Source organism: Rhinoderma darwinii, chromosome 2, assembly GCF_050947455.1.
Source record: "Rhinoderma darwinii isolate aRhiDar2 chromosome 2, aRhiDar2.hap1, whole genome shotgun sequence".
Classification (NCBI taxonomy): Eukaryota; Metazoa; Chordata; class Amphibia; order Anura; family Rhinodermatidae; genus Rhinoderma; species Rhinoderma darwinii.
In genome coordinates, this window is record NC_134688.1 from 303,633,416 (window position 1) to 303,660,935 (window position 27,520).

Here is a 27,520-nt window from a genome sequence, read left to right on the forward strand (position 1 = left end):
TCTCTGTGTGAACTAACCCTTATACTTTCATAATTTTTCTGATTTATACTACATGAACCTAGACTAACATTTCTCTCCGACAAGAGGAACTGGATAGATGGCCGAGGGTTTTTCCTCTCCCTGCTGTATTGTTACAAACACACATATGCATAAGATTTTACAATGTAGTGAAACACACTGTAACCTGAAATAATAAGACACCAGCATTTTATGCATTTACTTTTTTTTTTTTAACTTTTATTAGAAACACTCAGGTAGAAAATAAAGAAAAGACATTTTCAAGACTCTCTGTGATTTTCATGCACACACAACTTTGCATAAACGCAGGCACCGCGCAAGGTATGCATGGGGTGAAGGGTGGAGGATCATTTTCAGACTCTCATAATAAATACATTGCAAACTGACCTTGGGAGGGGCACAGTTTGGGAACACACACCAAATAAAAACCAATAAGACATTTGTTTTTGTCAGTCAGCTTTGCAGCATAACATTTTTAAGGTACAAATGTAGCGGTACTTCTTACCACAAAGGTAATCAGTTAAAACAGTATTAACATGCAAGTGCTCCTGGAGGAGTCCAAGTGCTTGTGCAGTAACATTTCTACAATGAAGAGGTCGTTATAGGCTGGATCGACAGGAACTTTGTCTCTGGCATTTAACTGCTGCATTTTGTAACTGTAGCTACCAAATGTTTAATGTTTGCAATTTATGAAATTCCCATTGCCACAATTTTAGAACAGGCTTGATTCTCCAAAACTCCTTGTTGATGGGAAAATGGTAATGTATTTTTAGGAACTTCTGTATAAGTCTGATTATACATCCATTAGTTTGCCAGAGGTAGACTGACCTTACTGACCAATACAAAGCGGCAGAAATTAGTATGTCACAAGCATTCAGGCTCCGTATATGAGCATTTTATTTAACAAGGGCTTAATTGGTCCTTAGCGGTCTTAGAATTTGTTGTAGCAGAATTTCCCCAGGAGCCACACCACAATCTTGCCTATTTTTTCATATCTCCTCTATTCATATGTCACATGCCAAGTTAAGCAAGCACATCTGGTGCAGTTTAAAAAATATTTTTCTGTAAAATTACTTCTTAAAATTTGTACAAAAATCAATTTTGGGGTATTTTTAGGTGGTGAGGGAAAAAAAATACTTTTGCAAAATGTAAGCAAAACAGATCAATCAGATCAGAAATGGGAACTGTATGGCAGCATGAATGATCGAGCTACAGCTACAGTCCAGAGGAATACATAGAGTTGCATGCAAGTCAGCGCACTCCTGTGAACTGCAGCTGTCACTAGATAGTTCAAATTGAAAAATCTCTCTACAAAAAGTCTAGGTGTAGCCCTAGCTTTGCCTTGGACACTACATTTTACGTTTACATTTTTTTCTTTAAAAATAAATAAAAAATTATTTTTATCTTTCTTTAAATATATATTGATGCTATTTGGCCTTTTAGTCTAATAATTATGATTTCTACAAAATTGTTACAATCATCTCGATAAATGTACTTTAATTAGTCTATTACATTATACTCTTGCTCTTGTATGGGTCTCTTTTAGTTTCAGATATTTTAAGCCAGCAATTAAAATTGTATTTAAAACCAAATTATGGAACATATCAGAAATGAAACATTTGTTTAGCTTTGGGAAATTTTATGTAAAAAACAAATAAATCGCTACAATTAACAAGGGATCAGGCAAGACGAGAGGGTACAGAACAACTGTGCAGAAGTGCAAGAATATTTTCTTTTTTTAAATGAATGAGGGCACAAGTGAAAACTCTTGACTTAAACAACACAATAAGGAACAAAAATAACTTGTTTGTATCAAGTAGTAAGTAAAAAAATACTGAAATGCAATAAAACTGGCACACTCGAAATAGATGTGCTTATGTGAAATATAAACACAAGATCATTTAATTAATGTAAAAATCTAAACCAAGAATGAAAATTTATTAAAAAAAACAATGTCTTAAATCAATAAAATTGTATATTTTATCTGGACCAAAGTAACAAGTTATGATGTGTTCCTGATCCATTGCATGGACGGGAAGTTAATGTGCCAAGGTCTGTGGCTTATATAACATCTGCTTTTCTCCCGTCTGCGCCAGACGCGCTTCTCCGCCCCATGACGGGTCAACTAGTCACCCTGACTGATCCCGTTTTTTCAGTAGTGAGCGGCTTCTTATTTGACCAATAGTATGGCCCCTCCCATTGTTCAAGGGTAATCTCAATCAGTGCTGTCTATATAGCGTGGTTGCTGTAGCTGACGTATGTGGGTTTACTGGCCAGAGCTGTAAGAAAAACATAAAAATTTGCTTTGATTACTAAACCCACTCATGATCGCTGAATAAGGCCATGCAATAACATAACAGATGATCTCACATACATTGAAAAGACATGCAGTTTACAGTATTTGTTTACAGTCGGTGTCTACCATCAATCTTATATTTATTCATGTTGAAATAAGCAAAGTTGGTATGAAATTATTTTATTTCACTGAAGACACCCTTTACAGAAGTCACTGAAGTCATAAAAAAATCTAAAAAAATTAAATTTTTAAGTAATTCCAGGCCCACATTCTATGTTCTGTCCTTTAGTGCACACGTGTCAGAATTTATCCCATATTTCTATTTATGCAAGTATTTATAAAATTATGAGTAGAAAAAATGACTCGAAAATGTAAGCATCACCTATATAAGCCACAAGTATATTTCTGGATGCATTCATACTAGCATGTGTTTTAGACTGTTATGAAGGGATGTGTGAAGGGATGTTTTTTCTTTGCATTAGTTGTCCAGGCCATTCTGTATTAACTGCTGAAGACAAAAAACTTAAATAGTTGAAGGTATTCTACGAAATAAACTGCTAAATTATATCTGTGTTAGGCCCAATTCTTTCTAATCTGTTTATTAATGACCTTGTGGATGGGATTCAAAGTAAAATGTCAGTTTTTGCTGATGACACAAAACTTTGTAGGATACTTAAAACTCAGCTTGATTGTAAAATATTACAGTAAGACCTTGATAAGTTGGCTGCATGGGTAAAAAACCTGGCAGATGAAATTTAGTGTTGATAAATGTAAAGTAATGCACTTAGGCCGCAGTAATAGTATTAATACATATACAATACATGGAATAAAACTGTAGGATAATATTTTTGACAATCCGCTCCTGGCCTTGGCACAAAAACAAAAATGCATCAAAAATTGCCACAAAAACTGCTACGAAAACTGCATATGTGTTTCCAACCTTTCTCCTCTAAAACTGAAATTACCAAACAGATTCTGGAACGACACTTTCGTCCTAAAATTGTTAAAATGTCAAGGTTTGCCTTTAATGTAAGACCTACTTACTTAAATCAGATACATATATAATACATAAGCTACTGTATATGCAAAGTAAAATGGGCAGTCACAAAGAGCTGAAATTGCAAGTCAGAAAAGATATGCACAGGACTAAAAGGGATATAAATAAGTAAGTAATATGATAGCTTTCACAAAGGTGGCTTGTGGGTGCTGCAAATTTAAAAGGAGTATTCCTGAAATATGATTCAATGATAAATCAACCCGTCATGCCGTGAGTGGCATTAGTAGAGACAATTGTGACAGCCTGTAACATAGCAAATCGAACAATGCACTCAGATGCCACTTTTATACATGTGTCTCTAAGAGGTCATTCAGACGAGTGTGTTCCTCGTCTGTGTGCTGTCCGTTCAAATAACTGACAGCACACGGACCCATGCAAATCAATGGAGCTATTCGGACATGCATGGTTTTTCATGCAGCGTGTGTCCGTTGCGTGACACTCACTGCATGTCCTATATTAGTCCGTTTCTGCGGACCTCGTCGCCCATTGAAGTCTATGGGTGAGTGAAAAACACAGACAGCACACGGACGACATCCGTGTGCTGTCCATGTTTTGCACACATCAGTTGCTAGAGAAATAGAAAGAAAAAAAAGAAAGTGCTTGCCGAGGATAATCACAGATTTGAAAAACAGGTGCCATACGCAAAGCACACTGATGGCACACGGACATGAAATGCAGGAAATATGGTCCGTTTTTTACGCACGCAAATCGGACACGCTCGTGTGAATGTAGCCTTAATGTGCTCAATAACTTGCAACATACTTGCATACTACATAATGTGCTGGGCTGGGCTGCACGGGTCACCTCATTCCCAGTGGCATCGCCTACACCGGGCATCCAAGGCCCCGGGCGACTGCCATATTCAATTGTATCTGTGTCCGCAGGACGCAGATACAATTAAATACTATGGTGGAGCAAGGAGCTAGCTCCCTGCCCTGCCATTCACTAAGGCAATGGGACAGTATCCCTGCACACAGGGCCGCCATCAGGAATTTCAGGGCCCCCTACAGCTAAATTTTCGGGGCCCCCCTACCGTGGCACCGCCTGTTAACGGTACTCCGTCCAGCACTATATCATGGTACCCAGGGCCGCCATCAGGGGGGGGTATTAGGAGTACTGATGTGAGAGGCCCGGCCAAACCTAATTGAAAGGGGGGCCCGGCAAACTGCCGCGACTTGCCTTTGGTAGAAAAAAAACAGGCCCCTGCAATGGGGCCCGTTTTTTTCACCAAAAGAATGTCATGAGCTGCGGGCCCCCCTTTCAATTAGGTTTGGCCGGGCCTCTCACATCAGTACCCCTAATACCCCCCCTGATGGCGGCCCTGGGTAGCATGGGGGCCGTCAAACACCGCCGCCCGTGCGACCGATCATGCGCACCCGCAAACTCCCGCGCATGCGCACCGGCGACCGCCTGGAACCGCGCACCGAATTTTGACCTGCCCACACTATCTTGCCGCGTTTTTTGCCTGCGGCGATTGAGGACAGCAGACAGAAAACGCAGCGAAAAATGCATTTTCTGCCTCCCATTGATTTCGATGGGAGGTCAGAGGCGGAACCGCGGCAAGAAAGGACGTGCTGCTTTTTCTTTTTTCCGCGACTGGCTCCCATTGATTTCAGATTAAATCAATGGGAGGCGGTTTTGGAAGTTGTTTGGTGCTGATTCTGACGCAGTGTCCGAGTCAATATCAAGGCCCAAAAACTCTGTGAACTGGGCCTTATTGTTAGGGCTTATTCAGACGAACGTGTAATACATCCATGCAACGTGTGTGATTTTCACGCACCTCGCACGGACCTATGTTACTCTATGGGGCCGTTCAGACGGTCAGTGATTTTCACGCAGCGTGAGTCCGCTGCGTAAAACTCACGACATGTCCGATATTTGTGCATTGTTCGCACATCACGCACCCATTGAAGTCAATGGGTGCGTGAAAATCACGCCCAGCACTTCCGCAGCAGTATAAACTATGAATGAAAACAGAAAAGCACCACGTGCTACAAACAGAGTGTCATAATGATGGCGGCTGCGCGAAAATCACGCAGCCGCGCATCATACGCTGCTGACACACGGAGCTGTTATGGACCTTTTGCAAGCGCAAAACGCCACGTTTTTGCGCGTGCAAAAAGCACACGCTCGTGTAAATCCGGCCTTAGGGTAGGAACACACTAGGCATGAACGCTGCGGATTTTATGCAACACATTTTATTGTGGAAAATCCGCAGCGTATTACAGTCGCAGCCGAGTGGATGAGATATGAACAAATCTCATCCACACGCTGCAAAAATAATGGACCTGCAGTGCGGCTTTTGGCTTTTTAAGCCGCAGCGTGTCAATTTATGCTGTGGAATCGCTGCTCCTCTGTTGCGGAAATGCTGCGGTTCTGCCGCAAAAATCACACATGAGAAAAAAAAAAAAAGGCACTTTTTAAAATTTATAAAAAAGTTTAGACTTGCCCCGGCCGTAGTCCTGGTGACGCGATCCTCTATTCTTAGCGCAGCCCCGCCTCCTGTCATGACGTTTCATCCCATGTGACTGCTGCAGGTCACATGGTCTACAGCGTCATCCCAGGAGGCGGGGCTACGTTCAGAAGAGAGAGATGCGTCACCAGGACTACGGCCGGGGCAAGTCTAAACTTTTTTTTCCCTGCAGGATTCCCGCAGCGGACATGCCTCACCAAACCTGCGCCACTATTTGGTGCGGTTTTGCTGGCAGAATTCCCTGCGGCTACCGGGGCGGATAAGCTGTGTAGTTTTACTCAGCATATCCGCCTAGTGTGTCCCTTATGATGTCGCTCCTGGAGCTGCTGCCGGTCTCTAAATAGGCAATTGGTTCAGTAGAATTTGGAATTATTTTTTTTTGTGAACCAGCTTAAAAAAATACAAAACTTTTGTGTTAGGGCCTGTTCACATCACCGTTCGCTTCCGTTCCGTCTGAGGTTTCTGTCGGGTGAACCCCGCAACGGAAAGTGAAAGTGACAGCACAGCTTCCGTTTCAGTCACCATTGATCTCAATGGTGACGGAAACATCGCTAATGGTTTCCGTTCGTCACCATTCCGGCTGGTTTTCGGACGGAATCAATAGCGCAGTCGACTACGCTAATGGTGACGGAAACGGAAGCTGTGCTGTCACTTTCACTTTCCGTTGCGGGGTTCACCCGACAGAAACCTCAGACGGAACCCCGGAACGGAAGCGAACGGTGATGTGAACAGGCCCTAACACAAAAGTTTTGTATTTTTTTTAAGCTGGTTCCCAAAAAAAAATAATTCCAAATTCTACTGAACCAACTGCCTATTTAGAGACCGGCAGCAGCTCCAGGAGCGACATCATAAGGAACACACTAGGCGGATATGCGGAGTAAAACTACACAGCTTATCCCCCCCGGTAGCCGCAGGGAATTCTGCCAGCAAAACCGCACCAAATAGTGGCGCAGGTTTGGTGAGGCATGTCCGCTGCGGGAATCCTGCAGGGAAAAAAAAGTTTAGACTTGCCCCGGCCGTAGTCCTGGTGACGCGTCTCTCTCTTCTGAACGTAGCCCCGCCTCCTGGGATGACGCTGTAGACCATGTGACCGCTGCAGCAGTCACATGGGATGAAACGTCATGACAGGAGGCCGGGCTGCGCTAAGAATAGAGGATCGCGTCACCAGGACTACGGCCGGGGCAAGTCTAAACTTTTTATCAATTTAAAAAAGTACCTTTTTTTTTTCTCATTTGTGATTTTAGCGGCAGAACCGCAGCATTTCCGCAACAGAGGAGCAGCGATTCCACAGAATACATTGACACGCTGCGGCTTAAAAAGCCACACCGCAGGTCCATTATTTTTGCAGCGTGTGAATGAGATTTGTTTAAATCTCATCCACTCTGCTGCGACTGTAATACGCTGCGGATTATCCACAATAAAATGTGTTGCATAAAATCCGCAGCGTTCATGCCGAGTGTGTTCCTACCCTAAGGCCGGATTCACACGAGCATGTGCTTTTTGCACGCGCAAAAAACGTGGCGTTTTGCGCATGCAAAAGATCCATAACAGCTCCGTGTGTCAGCAGCGTATGATGCGCGGCTGCGTGATTTTTGCGCAGCCGCCATCATTATGACACTGTTGTATGTTTGTAGCTCGTGGTGCTTTTCTGTTTTCATTCATAGTTTATACTGCTGCGGAAGTGCTGGGCGGGATTTTCACGCACCCATTGACTTCAATGGGTGCGTGATGCGCGAACAATGCACAAATATAGGACATGTCGTGAGTTTTACGCAGCGGACACACGGACACACGCTGCGTGAAAATCACTGACAGTCCGCACGGCCCCATAGAGTAACATAGGTCCGTGCCAGGCGCGTGAAAATCACGCGCGTTGCACGGATGTATTCCACGTTCGTCTGAATAAGCCCTAACAATAAGGCCCAGTTCAGAGTTTTTGGGCCTTGATATTGACTCGGACACTGCGTCAGAATCAGCACCAAAAAACTTCCAAAACCGCCTCCCATTGATTTAATCTGAAATCAATGGGAGCCAGTCGCTGAAAAAAGAAAAAGCAGCACGTCCTTTCTTGCCGCGGTTCTGCCTCTGACCTCCCATCAAAATCAATGGGAGGCAGAAAATGCATTTTTCGCTGCATTTTTTGTCTGCTGTCCTCAATCGCCGCGAGCAAAAAACGCAGCAAAAAATCGCGGCAAGATAGTGTGGGCAGGTCAAAATCTGCCTCAAAATTCTTTAAGGAATTTTGAGGCAGATTTTTTTTTGCCTGCAAAATACTGTGTGAACAGGGCCATACATAAACAGCACTTTGAGATAATTTACTCACCGTGTCAGAAGAGCTGCTCCCACTCCAGGCCTCTTCAGGCGATGTCTTCCAGGCGAGGTCTTCGGTCCAGACGTCGAGTCCTTCACCTCCAGCCAGGCTCCAGGTAAGTTTTGTCCATGTGTGTCCGCGGCTGCGCGCGCTTCGTTCGCGGGTGCGCGCGCGGCCGATCGCGGGTGCGGGCGTTCGTGGGTGCGCGCTCGCGAGTGCGCATGCACGGGAGTTTCCTTGTGCGCGCGATCGGGTGCGCGCGCGCGGGCGGACTGTTTGACAGCCCCCCATGACGAGGGGAGGGGGCCCGCAGCACCAGCAGCAGCAGCAGCAGCTCACGACATTCTTTTGGTGAAAAAAACGGGCCCCATTACAGGCCCGTTTTTTCCTACCAAAAGAATGTTGCGGCAGTTGCCGGGCCCCCCTTTCAGTTAGGTTTGGCCGGGCCCCTCACACCACTACCCCTAATACCCCCCTGATGGCGGCCCTGCCTGCACAGGTCGGCGCGATGACGTTAATAGATCACGCGGTCCTATGCAAGGATACCGTCTCAAAGGCTGCTGAGGAGGCTGTGGAGCTGCTCTATTCATAGCGGGAATGGGGCTAGGTTAGTATAAGTTTTTTATTTGTTTGGTAGCTGTGTGTCACTATCTACAAGGGGGGCTGTGTGTCGCTATCTACAAGGGGGCTGTGTGTCGCTATCTACAAGGGGGGCTGTGTGAACTATTTACAAGGGGGTCTGTGTGGCACTAACTACAAGGGGGTATGTGTGGGTTTATCTACAGGGTGGTTGTGACACTATCTACAGGGGGGGTGTGGCACTATCTACAAGGGGGGCTATGTGGCTTATCTATAAGGGGGGATGTGTGGCACTATCTACAGGGGGGTCTGTTTGCCACTATCTACAAGGCGGGTGTGTGTGCCATAATTTACTAGGGGGGAGTGTGACAATATCTACAGGGGGGCTGTGTGGTGGGATCTAGGCGGCGGCACTATTTACAAGAGACGGCTGTTCATTATGTCACCATATAGTTTCATTAGCCTGACCTGACACTGACCTCTTTAATTTATTTTCTTTTAATTCATTGTTATTTTAATTATCTTATATATCTATATTTCTTGTAAAATATTTTTGAGTTCCATAAAAAATTTGAAATAAAAATGACACCTCATTGATTGGTAGAGAATGCAAACATAGCGAGAGGGAAGGAGATGACGGGAAAGACGTTGGGGGGGGAGGGGGTGGTGCGCCAAACTGAATCTTTGTCTCGGATGCAGGAGAACCTAGCTAGGCCTCCAGTTTCCATTACTACATCAAAGATGCTTGGTGTAGGGGCAGTTTTAGCATTCTATAATTCTTGCCCGGCGCTATATTATGGCCTAGATGTGTTGACTGTTTTGCCAAGCATTTATGAGAAAGCTAAAATCAACTTAGAATCTGTACTATAAGGGCATGACCACACATGGCGGAATTCCTCCGCAACTGTCCGCATCAATGCCGCACCTAATCCGGGTTGCGGATTACGGCTGCGGATCTGCACAAAATGTGCAGAAAATTGATGCGGACTAGCTGCTGCGGACTGCGGGAAAAGTGCTTCCCTTCTCCCTATCAGTGCAGGATAGAGAGAAGGGACAGCACTTTCCCTAGTGAAAGTAAAAGAAATTCATACTTACCGCCCGTTGTCTTTATGACGCGTCCCTCCTTCGGCATCCAGCCCGACCTCCCTGGATGACGCGCCAGTCCATGTGACCGCTGCAGCCTGTGCTTGGCCTGTGATTGGCTGCAGCCGTCACTTACACTGAAACGTCATCCTGGGAGGCCGGACTGGAGACAGAAACAGGGAGTTCTCGGTAAGTACGAACTTCATTTTTTTTTACAGATACATGTATATTGGGATCGGTAGTCACTGTCCCGGGTGCAGAAACAGTTACTGCCGATCGCTTAACTCTTTCAGCACCCTGGACAGTGACTATTTACAGACGTCTCCTAGCAACGCTCCCGTCATTACGGGAGCCCCATTGACTTCCTCAGTTTGGCTGTAGACCTAGAAATACATAGGTCCAGCCAGAATGAAGAAATGTCAAGTGAAAAAAGCAAGACGCATCCGCAGCACACATGACATGTGCATGACAGCTGCGGACTTCATGGCGGAACTTTGAATCTCCATTGAAGTCAATGGAGAAATTCCGCCATGAGTCCGCCACTGCTCCGCAACAGACAGAGCATGCTGCGGACACCAAATTCCGCTCCGCAGCCTATGCTCCGCAGCGGAATTGTACGCATCGTGTAAACGAACACTGCTAAATTAAAGTGAAAGTCAATGGAGAAACGGCTCCGCTGCGGATTAACGCTGCGGAGTGTCCGCAGCGGAATTTAAGTGAAATTCCGCCATGTGTGAACCCGCCCTTAAAATAACAGCTCATGCTGCTGTGTTCTGGGGAACAGTGACCAGGTTCCAGGAAGTGCAACAGAAGGTGGTAGTGGTATGTGGTAGTAGATTGTGGTTGTAAAGAAACATATGATGAACAATTATTATATTTATCTGTCATTAAACAAAAAAAGAAAAATGTCTCAAACGGACATAGAAGTTTATATGTGTTGGTCTGGGTTCTTAGACTGAGTTCTTCTATTAGACTACTGTAGGGGCTTTGCTTCCTCACCTCCTGTAAAAAATGTTTTCTCTATTCAGCCGTCTCAAGACTATAGCTCAAATACATGTTGTCCAACCTCTCTGAAGAGAGTCAGAAACTGTCATTTGAAGCAGCACAGTCAAAATCTCCTCTTATAAGGGTTGGCCACATAGCTTTATTTTAACCTTAGTGACTCTAATACAACAATGAATGTTACATTCTTAGAGTACCCACTTTTTTCTATTGTGTGAGCGTTGCTGAGAACAGGGGGGCAATGGATTTAAATAGTGCAGGATAGAAGCAATAGCCATCACACAACATCGTCAAGTAATCATGTCAGAATTTGAACTCTGATACTCCTGTGTCCAAAGAAGTAGCATTCACTCTTCTTATTGAGCTATTGATTATGCTGATGGACAGTGCCAATGCTGAATCTAGTGTCTAGCTTCTCTTGGTTCTTGCCTTGATTTCCTAATTAGTCTCCTCATTCTGTCTCCTATATAAGTCTGGCCCTGATTGTCAGTCTATTGAGCTTCCTGCCCTAGTCTAGTTCCTTGATGCCTCTTTACAAATTTATCTGTGTACTGAACTTGGACTGTTTCCTAACCACGTCTCTGCCTCACACTACAATCTGTTACCGCTTATCTGTGTGCTGAACTTGGACTGTTTCCTTACCACATCTCTGCCTCACATTACAACCTGTTGCCACTTATCTGTGTACCAAACCTGAACTGTTACTTGACTACTATTGTTAGCACCCACCAGTCTGATAATTTCAGCCAGACAGACTGGTTTGTCCATACTTCTCCTCACTCACAGCTGTGAACATACATGGAAGTCCATGTGCAGATCAGGTGACATTAATTATTATGTTTGGACCAATTAGTTTAATTAATAAAAAAGTGGCTATGTCTAATTATACCACATAAACTTCCCTATATCAACCTAACAAAACCCCTCACTCTATGCTCATTACTATTTTTATTATTACATGTCTACATTCCATCCTATAGTTCAAGCCAGAACCTCCAAACTGGATGGACTGGTAGCCCTCTTGCATAACTTCTTCTGTCTTGATGGGTAGAGCTTTCCTATCATGGTCTTTTCCAGGTTTGCATGATTGCTTGTGTCCACGGCAGATAAAGGTGTTGTCCAAAGATTAAATGTTATCCCCTTACCACAAGATAGGTTAAAACAAGCTGATCGTGGGGGTCCAACTGCTTGGACCCACACCGATCATAAGAACGGGGGTCATATTCATCCGAATAAATGGAGAGACAGGTTGCGCATGAGCACTGCCGCTCCATTCACTGTCTATGGGACAGAGCTCAGCTATCTCAGGCAGTGACACAGAGAATGGGACAACCCCTTTAAGTCTATTAGGAGATTAGACATGGTCCCTAAGACAGGAAGTGATGTTATTTGATTGACAAGTGCAGGTAGGAGGACACAATTTAAAGCAGAAGGGGGCATCACACAGTACAATGACTGCACTCATATAACATGGCATCTTGTATCTATTACATAAATCACAAATTACTTTGTCACTGAAGCTAGGCATTAATTCATCAGTACAGATTTATGTTAGAATTCTGGTGTTGTTTCCATCTCAATAGATTCTAATTCTAGGTGAAGAATAAGAGTGGGAATATTGAAAAAAACAAAATCATTTGTGAAGCAAATACTGCTCTACATACTGATTATTTCTTACACAGGACGGTGCGGAATCATAAAATGTTAATACATGGTAAAAGTGCAGCCTTTGCATTATTATGTTAAGAACATTGTGTGAATGTAATAAGCAGTATCAGGACCGAATATGTTTTATGCATGTACTTACCCTTTCACACCATGCACCTGCATACATTGAAGTGTGCTGGCAAAATATGCATCACTGCATTATGTTGCTTGGTAACATATATTACGCATACTTGGGTTATGAATCAATATAAAACATTTCTTTACAGTGATGGCGATAATGAATACACCGCATTGTGATAGGAATTGTGTGTTTGCGTTGAATGTTTTACATTCTGCTTGATGAAGCTTTGAAATGTGCAGAGTATGTGGAATCCATGCAGCGAACACCCCCAGGTTTCTGCAGGATGTCTAAGGCTGCAGCCTACGGGAGATGTCGCTTGACATTGAACCTGTGAATGAGAAGATGAATCCTGACAGCGTCATTAGCTGTATGCTGTGCTTTCTGAGCTTCGGCACCAGGAGGGGTTGGGGGTGCTATTGATATACAGCTGTTTATTTAAAAGATACGTGACCCAGACACAGTAACAAATCAGTGACAAGTATTTCTCAGTGGGTAGGCTAATCCTCTTTACCATTTTAGTCACATGTCTAGCTGTGGCTTTGTTAATTTAATGTCTTGGAGGCTTTTTTCTCATTCCTTGAACAAAGTGGTAGATTTTTGATTGACTAATAACCAAGTTTCTTTGACTTTCATGGATAAGATAATGTTTAGATTCTTTAATTGCATGTCATCCTGTAATGGATGTCTTTTGATAGCTGAAATAAATAAGTTATTTGATGCAACATGTTTAGTTCGTTCATAATATTACTTGCCTTGTGTCTCCATGCTGTCACACAGCTCAGTCTTGGCCTCACCATTTGGTCTGTAGCCTCCTTTTTGTGTGAATTTGTTGCTCATTGTTGCTGCAGTGACAACAGCCTTGAGGCTTCTTTTGCGCTTGGGGACATTCAGTTCTGGATGGAAAAGGATAACGTAGACCTTGGGCATGTAGAGCATACCTAAGGACACTGAGGCACTCAAACTCACTGAAATGGTCAGTGTTGTGGTCTGGATATGCATCTGTGGACAAAATTCAGATTTGAGTAAAATCATTCAGATTCAGTACTGCAGAACACACAATACAGATTTTCATGTAGTGAAACACTATTAGGCATTTCAATAGTTACATGCAGATACTGAAACTTGACTTTGAATATAAGAACACAACACTGCAACGTTGCTCATTTCTGTAAAGCTGGTCAACCTATATGGACGATTTTGTCGGCTGTGAATTGGCTCTATTCTTTTATGCAAATTACCTATAACTTAACAGACAGATAATCTGTTGCCAATGTTTCTAATGCTATCAGTAAAATGCAAAGTGGGACAATGGCTCAGTCTTGGGATAAGTTATATTCAAAGCTCAATACAACCATTGCTCACCATTCAAGCTTTAGCAAAAATAAACATATTAATATGTAACCATTGAACAGGCAATTTGGCTGCTTTTAAACACAGAGATTTCGGAAAAATTGCTGAACAATGAGATCAATGCCAATCTAAAACAAAAGAACAACAAAGCTATGAATATTAATAGACAATTTCTGTCAATAACTAAAGGTAATTATCCTTCCCAACTGGTGCAGGACCCAACTAGAGGGAGACTCCTATTGGGATAAAATATTAAACCAATAGACCTGACAGAATAACAAAAGTGAAGCTTACGGGGCACCTAGGAAGTAGTGACCATAACAAAATAAACTTCCACTTGTGATTCAATAGGATGTATTGTCGAGGAGCCACAAATACACTGAACTTCTGGAAGTCAAAGTTCAATCAACCTCATTGACTGGGGCATTGTCTTCAAAAATAAATGTAAAGATATTAAGTGGGTTATTTTTAAATTCTTTTTAAATGTTATTGTCAGAGATGTATACCTTATGAGAATAAAGTTGTTAGGAAAAGGAGAAAATCAATGTGAATAAATACAAATGAATTGGGGTAATAAATAATAAAAAGAAAACATTTAAACCACTGAAACAGGAATACAGTAAAGAAGCGCTAGAAAGCTAGAGAAAAAATATAAATTATGTAAAAAACACATACTGTATAGGCAGCGAACTTGGAGATAGGGAGACTCATTGCCAAAACTAACCCTAAAATGTTCTTCAATTATACAAATAATAAAAAGGCCCTTTAAAAAGTGTTGGCTCTTTAAAAAATAAAATAAAAAATAGTAAAAAAAAGAAGACATTGTGGAGGGTGATGAGGAAAAAGCACATTTATTACAAACAATTCTCTGCTGTTTTCACAGAGAAGAATGAAATGTCAGGTGAAATACAGAGGAGTAAAGTGAATTCTACATAAAATTTCACCTGTCTAACCCAGGAAGATGTGCAGCGCCGCTTAAAAAAAACCCTAAAATAGACAAATCACCGGGTCCAGATGGTATACACCCCCAAGTTCTAAGGGACTTAAGTTCAGTTATAAACAGACCATTATATCTGATATTTAAGAATTCTATAGTAGACGGGGGTTGTTTCACTTGACTGGTGCATAGCAAATGTGGTGTTAATATTGAAAAGGAGATCAAAAAGTGAGCCTGGAATCTATAGGTCTATAAGTTTAACCCATATTGTGGGTAAAAAGTTTGAAGGTTTTCTAAGATATGCTATCCTGTATCTCATTGACAATAAAGGTATAACCCCATATCAGCATGGGTTTATGAAGGATCGGTCCTGTCAAACTAATCTGACCAGCTTCTATGAGGAGGCAAGCTCTAGACTGGACTGGGGTAAGTCATTAGCTGTCACAAATCTTGATTTTTTTCAAAGCATTTGATACTGTGCCACATAAAAGATTGGTACATAAAATGGCGATTCTGGAACTGGGGGAAAAAGTGTGTCAGTGGGTAAGTAACTGGCTCAATCATAGTAAAAAGAGGGTGGTTATTGACGGTACATACTAAGATTGGGTCACCGTTACTAGTGGGGTACCACAGGGTCAGTATTGGGCCCTATGCTGATTGGAAGTTTTCATTTTTGCAGACAATAGTAAACTGTGTAAAGTAATTAAAGGCTATGTACGCCTTTGAAAGCTATATTTAAATTTTTTATTTTTTTTTTAAAGTGTGTCCGTTTGTTTGGTGCAACTTTGTAATTACTTTTTATTAAAAATTATTTTGACTTTTTTAGCAACAGCTGCTTTGTATCTGTAACGTCCATTGTTGCGGACCGTCGTTCAGACCTACCATCTGACGGCTCCGGCCATGGATGTCTGTGTTCTCGGCGGCATCTCCCTCCAGGGAGACACCGGAATTCACTTCCGGGGTCCTGTGACTGTTTCCCGCAGGGCGCGCGTGCCGACATGTGCATGGCCTTAAAGGGCCAGTACGCGTCCATTTGTCTGCTGGGCTATAAAAAGTGTTCTGCCCACTTGTTCCTTGCCTGAACGTTGTATACCTAAAGTTTGTCTTGCAAATGGTCTCCCAGTGTTTTCTAGTTCCCAGTGTTACACGTTCCTGCTGCCTGTACCCTGTATCACGTCCTATCGTGCCTCTGTGCCATCTACAGTGAAAGTGAAGTCGTGTCTTCCACTGCATCTACTGTGCCATCTACGGAGAAAGTCAAGTTGTGTCTCCGCCACTGTCTACATTGCCTCAGGTACCCTTTCTGGACTATAGACTTTGTTAAGGACCTAGTTGGCCAGCTGCTATCCCCATGTCGTGACAGTATGCTCAGTCCATGGACCCCGCTGGTCAATTCAAGGGCATGTCACCCTCCCAAGCCATGCAGGTGGACCTGCAAGTTCTGCAAGCACGACAGGATCAACTTCTTGTGGCAGTAGATCCATTCTCTGCTCCTATGCAACCTCCTCCGATCGACACTCCTGCTACACCACCTGGCAGCTCCAGTTCGGATCCTCGGTTCTCGCTGCCATTGCCACCTCGGTTCTATGGAGACGCAAGTTCGTGCAGGGGGTTTCTGAACCAATGCCATATCCACTTCACTCTGCACGCCTGAGCATTTCCTTCAGACGGAGCCAGGATCACCTTCATTATGTCTCTACTTGCTGGCAAGGCCCTGGCGTCGGTGAATCCAAACTGGGAACGACAGGGACCCGATACTTCCAGGGGTTCGTGCGGTTGTTCCGTACCGTATTCGAAGAGCCTTGACGAGTCTCGTCGGCAGCCACTGCTATCTTTAACCTTTGCCAGGAGGACGCCTCCGTGGGCGAATACACCATCCAGTTCCGGACCCTGGCAGGAGAATTGTCCTGGAACAATGAGGCCTTGGTAGCATCCTTCTGGGATGGCCTATCGCCTGAGATCAAGGACGAACTTGCTGCTCGAGATCTACCAGCTGCCTTGGATTACCTGATTCTACTTACTACTCGAGTGGACATTAGGCTCAGAGAGAGATCTCAAGAGGTTCGACAGGAGAGACGGCTTCCTAGACTGGCGCGCAACTTCCAGCAACCCCTCTTGCCTTCTTCTTCTGCTCCGCCCGAGGTTCCGATGTAGGTGTATCGGCTTAAACTGTCCATTCAAGAGAAACAGCGCAGGCGCACCTCTGGACTCTGTTTATATTGCGGCCTCGCTGGCCATGTCGTGCGTCTGTGTCCTCAGAAGCCAAAAAACCCCAATGCCTAGGATTGGTTGGAGGGACAACCCTGGGCGATACTGCATTTAATAGAGACCTCTCCTCCAAACTGTTCATTCCTGTGACGATCATCGCCGGCGAGAGACCCCATCCAGTCTCTGCCTACCTGGACTCTGGCGCTGCAGCCAATTTTATCTGACAAGACCTTGTGGATCTTCTTCAGTTGCCCACTGTTCTGCTGGAAAAGCCGTTGATCATTGCCTCGTTAGATGGACTGCCTTTGCCTCACCCAGTTTTTTCTGTGACCAAGCCGTTAAGACTCCAAGTGGGAGTTCTTCACTCTGAACTCATCTCCCTGTTTGTCCTGCAAAAGGCCGTCAACCCCGAGCTGCTGGGTTTGCCTTGGCTCCGTTTACACGCCCCAGTCCTGGATTGGAACACTGGAGAGGTTCTCCAGTGGGGTCCCAAGTGTCTCGACTGCTGTCTGGTGCATGTCCATCCGCCTCAGTCTCCTCCGCATCAGTAACTGGCAGGGTTGCCTCCTTATTACTCTCTGTTCTCAGATGTCTTCAACAAGAAGGAAGCAGAGACATTGCCTCCACATATGATTGCCCTAACGACTTGGTTCCTGAATCGTCCCCTCCTTGCAGTAGAGTATACCCTCTCTCCTTGCCTGAAACCCAGTCTATGTCAGCCTATATTAAGGAGAATCTGCAGAGGGGCTTCATACGTAAATCCTCAACCCCGGCCGGAGCCGGGTTTTTCTTTGTCAACAAGAAAGATGGATCCCTCCGACCCTGCATTGACTACCGAGGCCTCAACCAGATCACGATGAAGAACAGGTACCCATTGCCTTTGATTTCAGAAGTGTTTGATCACATACGGGAGGCAATTTGTTTTTCTAAACTAGACCTGCGGGGGGCTTGCAATCTAATCCGGATTCGTCAGGGTGACGAGTGGAAGACTGCATTTAATACACGTTATGGACACTACGAATATCTGGTCATGCCCTTTTTCAATGACATTTTTCGTGATCTCCTCTATGTCTGTGTCGTGGTGTATCTCGATGACATTTAGATTTTTTCCCCAGAACTTGTGACTCATCAGGGTCATGTCCGCCAGGTGTTGCTTCGATTAAGGGAGAACCATCTTTATGCCAAGCTGGAGAAGTGCTCCGATCAGGGTCTCAAAATGGACCCTGAGAAGGTAAGAGCTGTCCTGGAATGGCCACGCCCCCAAGGCTTAAGGGCCATATAACGCTTCCTGGGATTCGCCAACTTCTACCGGCTCTTCATTCCCAACTTCTCTTCATTGACAGCTCCCATCTACACCCTCACTAAAAAGGGCATGAATGCCAAGGTGTGGACTCCAGAAGCAGAAGTCGCATTTAAAACCTTAAAGAGGCTCTGTCACCACATTATAAGTGGCCTATATTGTACATGATATGCTCGGCGCTGTAATGTAGATTACAGTAGTGTTTTTTATTTAGAAAAACGATAATTTTTGACGGAGTTATGACCTATATTAGCTTTATGCTAATGAGCTTCTCAATGGACAACTGGACGTGTTTTACTATATGACCAAGTGGGCGTTGTACAGAGGAGTGTATGACGCTGACCAATCAGCGTCATACACTCCTCTCCATTCATTTACACTGCAGATAGTGATATAGCTATATCGCTATATGCAGTCATATAAACACACTATAATGCTTCTCATGTGTCATGACAATGAATATACATTACCTCCAGCCAGAACGTGATGTGTATTCATTCTCCTGACCACTTCTGTAGCGTCTCTGTGAGTTACAGCATAGCAGGTGTAGTCTTGCGAGATTATGCTGTAAGCTGTCATTCACAGCGAGATCTCGCTGTGCTGTGCTGTAAATCACAGAGACGCTACAGAAGTGGTCAGGATTCTGAATACACATCACGTCCTGGCTGGAAGTAATGTATATTCATTGTCAGGACACTGCAGTAATGTTAGTGTTTGTGTATGTGGCTGCACATAGCGATATAGCTATATCGCTATGTGCAGAGTGAATGAATGGAGAGAAGATTGGTCAGCGTCATACACTTCTCTCCACAACGCCCACTTGGTCATATAGTAAAACACGCTCAGTTGTCCATTGAGAAACTCATTAGCATAAAGCTAATATAGGTCATAACTCCGTAAAAAATGATCATGTTTCTAAATAAAAAAACACTGCTGTAATCTACATTACAGCGCCGATCATATCATGTACAATATAGGTCACTTATAATGTGGTGACAGAGCCTCTTTAAAAAAGGCCTTCATGTCTATTCTTCATCAGCTTGATGTATCCCTACAGTTTTCATTAGAGGTGGACGCTTCCTCTTTTGGTGCCGGTGCACTTTTGTTCCAGAGAGGTTCGAAAGGCAATGCTGTGGTATTTGGCTACTATTCTAAGCTGTTTTCTCCCGCAGAGCGCAACTACTCGATTGGGGATCGGGACTTACTGGCCATCAAGCTGGCCTTGCAGGAGTGGAGACACCTACTGGAAGGCGCAGCTCATCCTATCCTGGTTTTCACGGACCAGAAGAACCTGACCTATCTACAGACGGCTCAATGGCTGAATCCTCGCCAAGCCAGGTGGTCGTTGTTCTTTGCTCGGTTCCGGTTCAAGCTCCACTACTGACCTGCCGACAAGAGGGCCGATGCCTTGTCTAGGTCGTTTGAAACAGAGGACACTGTGGAGTCCCCATAGACTATTATTGATCCTTCCTGCATCTTCTCTGTTAACCCTCTGCAAGTAAGAGACATTCCTCCGGGAAGAACTTTTGTACGTCTGGCAGACAGAGGAAGGATCCTTCACTGGGGTCACAGTTCCAAGCTGGCAGGTCATGCGGGTGCCCATAAGACCCGAGACCTAAGTGCCTGTCAGTTCTGGTGGCCCATGCTGCCCAAAGACGTCATGGACTTTGTCTCCTCCAGTACGGTGTGCGCAGCAAACAAAGTTGCCCACTCCAGACCAGCCAGTCTGCTCCAACCACTGCCTGTGCCCAATGCCCCCTGGCAGCATGTTGCTATGGACGTTGTCACAGATCTGCCTCTCTCTGCGGGATGCACTGTGATCTGGGTGGTGGTGGTGGATCGATTTTGTAAAATGGCTCATTTTGTTCCCCTGACTGGTCTGCCTTCTGCTGCTCGACTGGCCGACCTCTTTGTTCAACACATCTTCCGTCTGCACAGCTTGCATTTGCATATTGTCTCGGATCAAGGGGCCCAGTTCACCTCGAAGTTCTGGAGAGCACTCTGCGGCCTCCTCGGTGTAAAGTTGGAATTCTCCTCGGCTTATCATCCTCAGTCCAATGGACTAGTCGAAAGGGTTAACCAGATTATGGAGAACTATCTGCGGCACTTTGTCTACAGACGGCATGATGACTGGGTGCAACTGCTCCCGTGGGCTGAGTTCTCCTATAATAACCATACTAGTGAGTCCACCACCTCCAGTCCGTTCTGCATTGTCTACGGCCAACATCCTCATATACCTATTTCTGTTTCTACTATGTCCCAGGTGCCTGCAGCTGACTCTACCTTCAGGTACTTTCTGCAGATATGGCAACAGACACGATCTTCTATTCTGCTGGCGGTGGACCACATGAAGAGAAAGGCAGACACTAGAAGACGAGAACCTCCCCAGTTTCTTCCTGGTATGAAGGTCTGGCTGTCTTCCAGGAATATCCGGCTGAGGGTGCCGTCTTGCAAGTTTGCTCCCAGGTTCCTCGGACCCTTCGAGATTCTGCTACAAATCAATCATCAATCCTGTGTCTTACAATATTCGGCTGCCTCCTACCCTCAAGATCCCTAACTCCTTCCATGTCTCCTTGCTGAAGCCTGTGGTCCTGAACCGATACTCCAGAACTCCTAGTTCCGCAGTGGCTCCTGGCGGCTCGTCAGGGACTCTCGAAGTGAGGGAGATCCTGGCCACCAAGAGAGTGGGAGGAAGGACGTTTTATTTGGTGGATTGGAGAGGATTTGGTCCAGAAGAGAGGTCTTGGGAGCCAGAGGAGAACATCGATGCCCCTGTTCTCGTGAAGAGATTTCCCTCCCGCTCTGGCCCCAAGAAGAGGGGGCGTAAGAGGGGGGAAACTGTAACGTCCATGGCTGCGGACTGTCATTCAGACTTACCATCTGACGGCTCTGGCCATGGACTTCTGTGTTCTCGGTGGCATCTCCCCACCATTATCTAGGGAGACACCAGCACTCACTTCTGGGTTCTGTGACTATTTCCCGCAGGCCGCACGGCCTTAAAGGGTGAGTATGCGTCCAATTGTCTATAACCAGTAATTAGCCCAGAATGCTGCTGGGCTATAAAAAGGGCTCTGCCCACTTGTTCCTTGCCTGAGCGTTGTTGTATGCCTAAAGTTTGTCTTGCAAATGGTCTCCCAGTGTTTGCTAGTTCCCAGTGTTATTCATTCCTGCTGCCTGTACCCTGTATCCCGTGCTATCGTGCCTCTGTGCCATCTACAGAGAAAGTCAAGTCGTGTCTTTCGCTGCATCTACTGTGCCATCTACGGAGAAAGTCAAGTTGTGTCTCCGCCACTGTCTACATTGCCTCAGGTACCCTTTCTGGACTATAGACTTTGTTTTGTACCTGGTTGGCCAGGTGCTATCCCGCTACGCGGTACGGCCCAGTGGGTCCACACCCCCGTCGTGACAGTATCCTGTACAAAGAGCAGATGTATCTTGCGCTGGGACCTGAATCTGTCAGGTTAGCAGGATCGACGGGTTCAGTGTCTCTGATCGAGCTGTTATCAATCACATCTAAGTTTAACACTGATAAATGTAAGGTTATGCACTTGGGAAAGGAAAATACATGTCACCATTACACACTAAATGGGAAAACACTGGGTAATACTGACATGGAAAAAGAATTAGGAATTTTAGTTAATAGTAAACTTAACTGTAGCAAACAGTGTCAGGCAGCTGCTTCCAAAGCAAATAAGATTATGGAGTGCATCAAAAAGGGCATAGATGCACATAGCAAGAACATAGTTCTACCACTTCTTAAATCTGTAGTCAGACCACACATGGAATATTGCATGAAGTTTTGGGAGCCAGTGCACAACAGAGAAAAGGTAGAGCGGGTTTAAATGCAGACATCTAAAGTAATGAATGAATTGGCGGACGACAGTACCCAGAAATATGATCAAAATTATGGTTATTTAGTTTAGAGAAAAGACGGCTTAAGTGTGACCTAATAACTATGTATAAATGTATCAAAGCTCAATACAGAGGTTTCTTCCATGGTCTATTCATAGGGCTCTAACTATAAGAATGGGACATCCTCTACGTCTAGAGGAAAAAAAGTTTCTACACAAACATAGAAGAGGATTTATATGTAGGAGGTATCCTCCAGCTCACCTTCGGCAGAATCGCGCTGCTAGCTGCGCCCAATATCGATGTGTCGGTACACGGTGCAATGGACGAACAGGAATACAAGGAAAAGGATCCAGCGCCAAAAATGTAGTAAACTTTTAAAAGGAAACTGAGTTCAAATTTTATTTGGAAAATATTTAAAAATAAGAACGACTGTCCAGGTGCAAGGGTGGATTGAGAGGTAAGCACGCTGCCTACGTGATTCAGACGACCACAGCGTCCCTAATCAAGCCATGATTAAGGACGATGTGGTCGTCTGAAACGCGTAGGCAGCGTGCTTAACTCTCAATCCACCCTTGCACCTGGACAGTCGTTCTTATTTTTAAAAATTTTCCAAATAAAATTGGAACTCAGTTTCCTTTTTAAAGTTTACTACATTTTTGGATCCTTTTCCTTGTATTCCTGTTCATAGAAGAGGATTCTTTACTGTAAGGTCAGTGAGACTATGGCACTTTCTGCTAGAGAAAGTTGCCATGCTGAATTAACTGAACGAGTTCAAAAGGAGACTGTGTAGCGGCCATCACTACCCGCTGTCGTATACTTACCGACGTCCTCTGCTCTTGGCTGGTGCCGCTCCCCTCCTTCGGTCACCAGAAGTCCTGACCTGGCTTCTGTGACTCCTAGTGCATGCATGCCAAATTCCACCCAGCTTTCCTGGTTATAAAAAGAGATTCTCCCATATTGCTCCTGTGTCGAAGCAATTAGGTTCTACACTAGCTTACTAGTTGTACCTTGCATTGTTGTATATTTGGATTACCTGTTACTGACCTCTTGCCTGAACTTTGATCATTCCTGACTTTCATTTTCGTTTTTTCCTCCCCACATTCCAAAAGCCATAACTTTTTTATTTTTACGTCTATATAGTCCTATGAGGGCTTGATTTTTGCGGAACAAGTTGTAGTTTTCAGTAGCACCATTTATTGTGCCATATAATGTATTAGGAAACAGGAAAAATTGTTTGTGGGGTAGAAAATGAAAAAAACAGCGATTCCTCCATTGTTTTTTGCGCGTCGTTTGTACGGAATTCACGGTGCAATTAAAACAGCATGTTAACTTTATTCTGTGGGTCAATACGATTATGGCGATACCAAATATATATAGTTTTTTTTATATTTTACTACTTTTACAAGTAAAAACCTAAGTGTAAAAAATAAAATTTATTTTGTGTCGCCAAATTCCGAGAGCCATAACTTTTTTATTGTTCCGTCGATTAAGTGGTATGAGGGCTTATTTTTTTGCGGGATAAGCTGTCGTTTTTAATGATACAATTTTGGGGTACATGCAACATTTTAATCACTTGTAATTTAATTTTTTGTAGGAGATGAGGTGACCACAAAATAGAGATTCTGCTGTTTACAATTTTTTTTTTTTTACGGTGTTCACTGTGCGGGTTAAATAATGAAATATTGTAATAGTTCAGACTTTTACGGACGCGGCGATACCAGTTATGTTTATTTATTATTTTTTTTTACTATGCTCTAGAGGGAAAATGGGAAAAGGTTTTTTTTTTTAACTTTTAATTGAAAAAAATTTTTACATAAAAAAACCCTTTATTTTACTCATTTTCACTTTTTTTATTAGTCCCCCTAGGGAACTTCAACCAGCGATCATTAGATCGCTTGCACGATATACTGCAATACGAATATATTACAGTATATTGTGATTCTGACAGTCATCTATTAAGCCCTGCCAATAGGCCCCCAGGCAGCCATAGCAACCATCGCCCCCCAGCGATTGCGTTGCGGGGGGTGTGATGAGCTGCTAGAGGGGCTCGCTCCCCTCTTTCTAACTATTTAAATGCTGCGGTCGCTACTGACCGCAGCATTTAACGAGTTAAACTAGCAAGATTGCGTTCGAGTGCGATGCCGCTCGTTACTCTGAAGTGTTGGCTGTAACAAACAGCCGACACCGGCATCGTATGGAGCGGGTTCACTTCATGAGCCCGTTCCATACTTCCCCTAGCCGACTTTGGCGTATGGATACGTCAAATGTCGGGAAGGGGTTAAAGGGTGAACACCTAGTTATTGTAACGTCTATGGCCACGGTCCGTCGTTCGGTCATTAACCTCGACGGCCGTGGCCATGGACATCTTACCTCGCTGCAGCGTCGTCCTCCTGTGAGGCACCGGCACTCATTTCCGTACTTCGAGTGTCTCCCTGGGCTATAAAAAGGGCTCTGTCCTCTTGCTCTTTGCCAGGGCGTTGTTTGTTACCCATCCTTTGTCGTGCTTATGGTCTCCCAGTGTCTTCCAGTTTCCCAGTGTACCTTGCTCCTATATCCCGTATTCTGTTTCCGTGCTACCTAGTTCTAGTGCCGTGCTGTGCTATTGCCGTGCAGTGCTACAGTCTACGCTTGATTTGCTACGCCTCACCTGACGAATTCCTGCCGCCTGGTCCTGGACGTGCCTGCCTCGCTACTGCCTCAGGTACCCTCACTGAACTAATTGAACTCTGTACTTACCTATTTGGCCAGCTGCCATCCCGCTACGCGGTACGGCCCAGTGGGTCCACACCCCGCATCGTGACAGTACGCTCTGGCCATGAACTCCGCTGGTCAATTCAAGGGCTTTGCACCCTCCCAAGCCATGCAGGCGGATCTGCTGGATCTCCGAGCTAGGCAAGATAAGCCCCTCGTTGCAGTGGACTCTATGGCGCAGCAGCTAGGGGCGCTAGTCACTTCTCTTCCTGACTCTATGCAAGTCCTTCAAGCCGATCCTCCTGTTACTCCTCCTGGCAGTTCCTGTCCGGATCCTCGGTTCTCGCTGCCATTGCCCTCTCGGTTCGATCGAGATGCCAGTGCTTGTCGGGGGTTTCTGAACCAATGCCACATTCATTTTACACTGCACTCTCGAGCATTTCCGTCAGATGGAGCCAAGATTGCATTCATCATATCCCTCCTGACTGGCAAGGCCCTGGCATGGGCTAATCCTATCTGGGAACATCAGGGACCCGAGACTCGAGATTTCCAAGAGTTTGTGCGAATATTCCGACCTTCGCCAAGGACACCTCCGTGGGCGAGTATACGATCCAGTTCCGAATTCTGGCAGGAGAGCTATCCTGGAACAATGAGGCCTTCGTGGCATCCTATTGGCATGGCCTGTCATCCGAGATCAAGGATGAACTGGCTGCTCGAGACCTGCCTTCTGCCTTGGACGACTTGATTCTGCTTGCCACTCGGGTAGACATAAGGCTGAGGGAAAGATCTCATGAGGTTCGTCAGGAGCGTCGGCGCCCTAGACTGGCGCCCAACTTTCAGCAACCCCTCTTGCCTGCTTCTATTGCTTTTCCCGAGGTCCCGATGCAAGTAGACCAACTAAAATTATCGGTCCAGGAGAAACAGCGCAGGCGCACCTCTGGACTTAGCTTATATTGTGGCCTCGCTGACCATGTAGTGTGTCTGTGTCCTCACAAGCCAAAAAACCCAGCGCCTAGTTTTGGTTGGAGACACAACCCTGGGCGTCAACACATTGAATCAAGAACGCTCTTCCAAACTATTCATTCCCGTAACCATCATTGCTGGTGAGAGGTCCCATCAGGTCTCCGCATATCTGGACTCCGGCTCTGCAGCCAACTTCGTCTGCCAGGACCTTGTGGATCTCCTACAGTTGCCTACTATCCCGCTTGAAAGGCCATTAATCGTTGCCTCGTGGAAGGACTGCCATTGCCTGACCCAGTTGTGTCCGTAACCAAACCCTTGAGACTCCAAGTGGGAGCCCTTCATGCTGAACTCGTCTCCCTGTTCGTCCTGTCCAAGGCCATCAACGCCGTGCTGCTGGGTTTGCCTTGGCTTTGTCTGCACGCCCCCGTCCAGGATTGGAACTCTGGAGAGGTCCTCCAGTGGGGCTCGAAGTGTCTTGACCGCTGTCTGGGCCATATTCAGTCACCACAGCCTGCTCCTCTTCAGTCTTTGACAGGGTTGCCTTCTTGTTTCTCCATGTTCTGCGATGTCTTCAATAAAAAGGAGGCTGAGACCTTGCCGCCACACCTGGCATATGACTGTCCGATCAACCTGGTTCCTGAATCGTCTCCTCCTCGTGGTAGAGTGTAACCTCTCTTCCTGCCATAGACCCAGTCCATGTCGGCCTAAATTAAGGAGAACCTGGAGAGGGGTTTAATTCGTAAATCCTCATCCCCGGCCGGAGCGGGGTTCTTCTTTGACTACCAAGGCCTAAACCAGATCACGGTGAAGAACAGGGCCTTTGATTTCTGAACTGTTTGATCGCATACGGGGGGCAAAAATTTTTTCTAAGCTAGACCTGCGGGGGGCCTACGATCTGATTCGGATTAGTCGAGGTGATGAATGGAAGACTGCCTTTAATACTCGTGATGGGCACTACGAATACTTAGTTATGCCCTTCGGCCTGTGTAACGCCCCCGCAGAATTTCAAGTATTTGTCAATTACATTTTTCGTGATCTCCTTTATGTTTGTGTTGTGGTGTATCTCTATGACATTTCGATTTTTTCCCCAGATCCAGTAACTCATCAGAGTCATGTCTGCCAGGTGTTGCTCTGTCTTAGAGAGAATCGCCTTTATGCCAAGTTGGAGAAGTGTGTTTTTGAGAAGTCTCTATCCTTCCTGGGCTATATTATCTCCGATCAGGGCCACAAGATGGACCCCCAGAAGATAAAGGCTGTCCTGGAGTGGCCACGCACCCAAGGCTTAAAGGAACAGTGTCATCACAAATAATTTTTTGATATGTTAAAGATGTTAGTGCTTTAATAAAAACGTTTATATTCATTTGTGTGTTTGTGTTTTACTGTTTCTTATTTTTACACTTTTTCTTCCCTATGGGGGCTGCCATTTTTTGTTCCATTTCTGTGTGTGTCGATTAACGACACACACAGACATGGAGTACGGCAGCCACAGTCCCATAGGGACTGTGAACGGCTCCCGTCCCATTCACGTCCGTGTACGGCGTCTGTGTGGGAACTGCGCATGCGCCGCTCCCACACAGTCCTATTCGAAATTGGCGCCGTCCGGCGCCATTT

General features: G+C 45.1%; 1 protein-coding gene across 1 annotated transcript in view; it reads right to left on the reverse strand.

Annotated features, from left to right (window-relative positions):
* Nucleotides 1-252: 252 nt before the first annotated feature.
* The window catches only part of GRM4 (glutamate metabotropic receptor 4), a 238,888-nt gene continuing 211,620 nt past the window's right edge, over nucleotides 253-27,520 (reverse strand). Inside the window, exons 10-11 of the mRNA XM_075853515.1 lie at nucleotides 13,361-13,607; nucleotides 253-2,297 (exon numbers count right to left, since the gene is read on the reverse strand). Coding sequence (XP_075709630.1) covers nucleotides 2,248-2,297; nucleotides 13,361-13,607 — 297 coding nt within the window. The 3' untranslated portion in view covers nucleotides 253-2,247. The remainder of the gene's footprint in view (nucleotides 2,298-13,360; nucleotides 13,608-27,520) is intronic.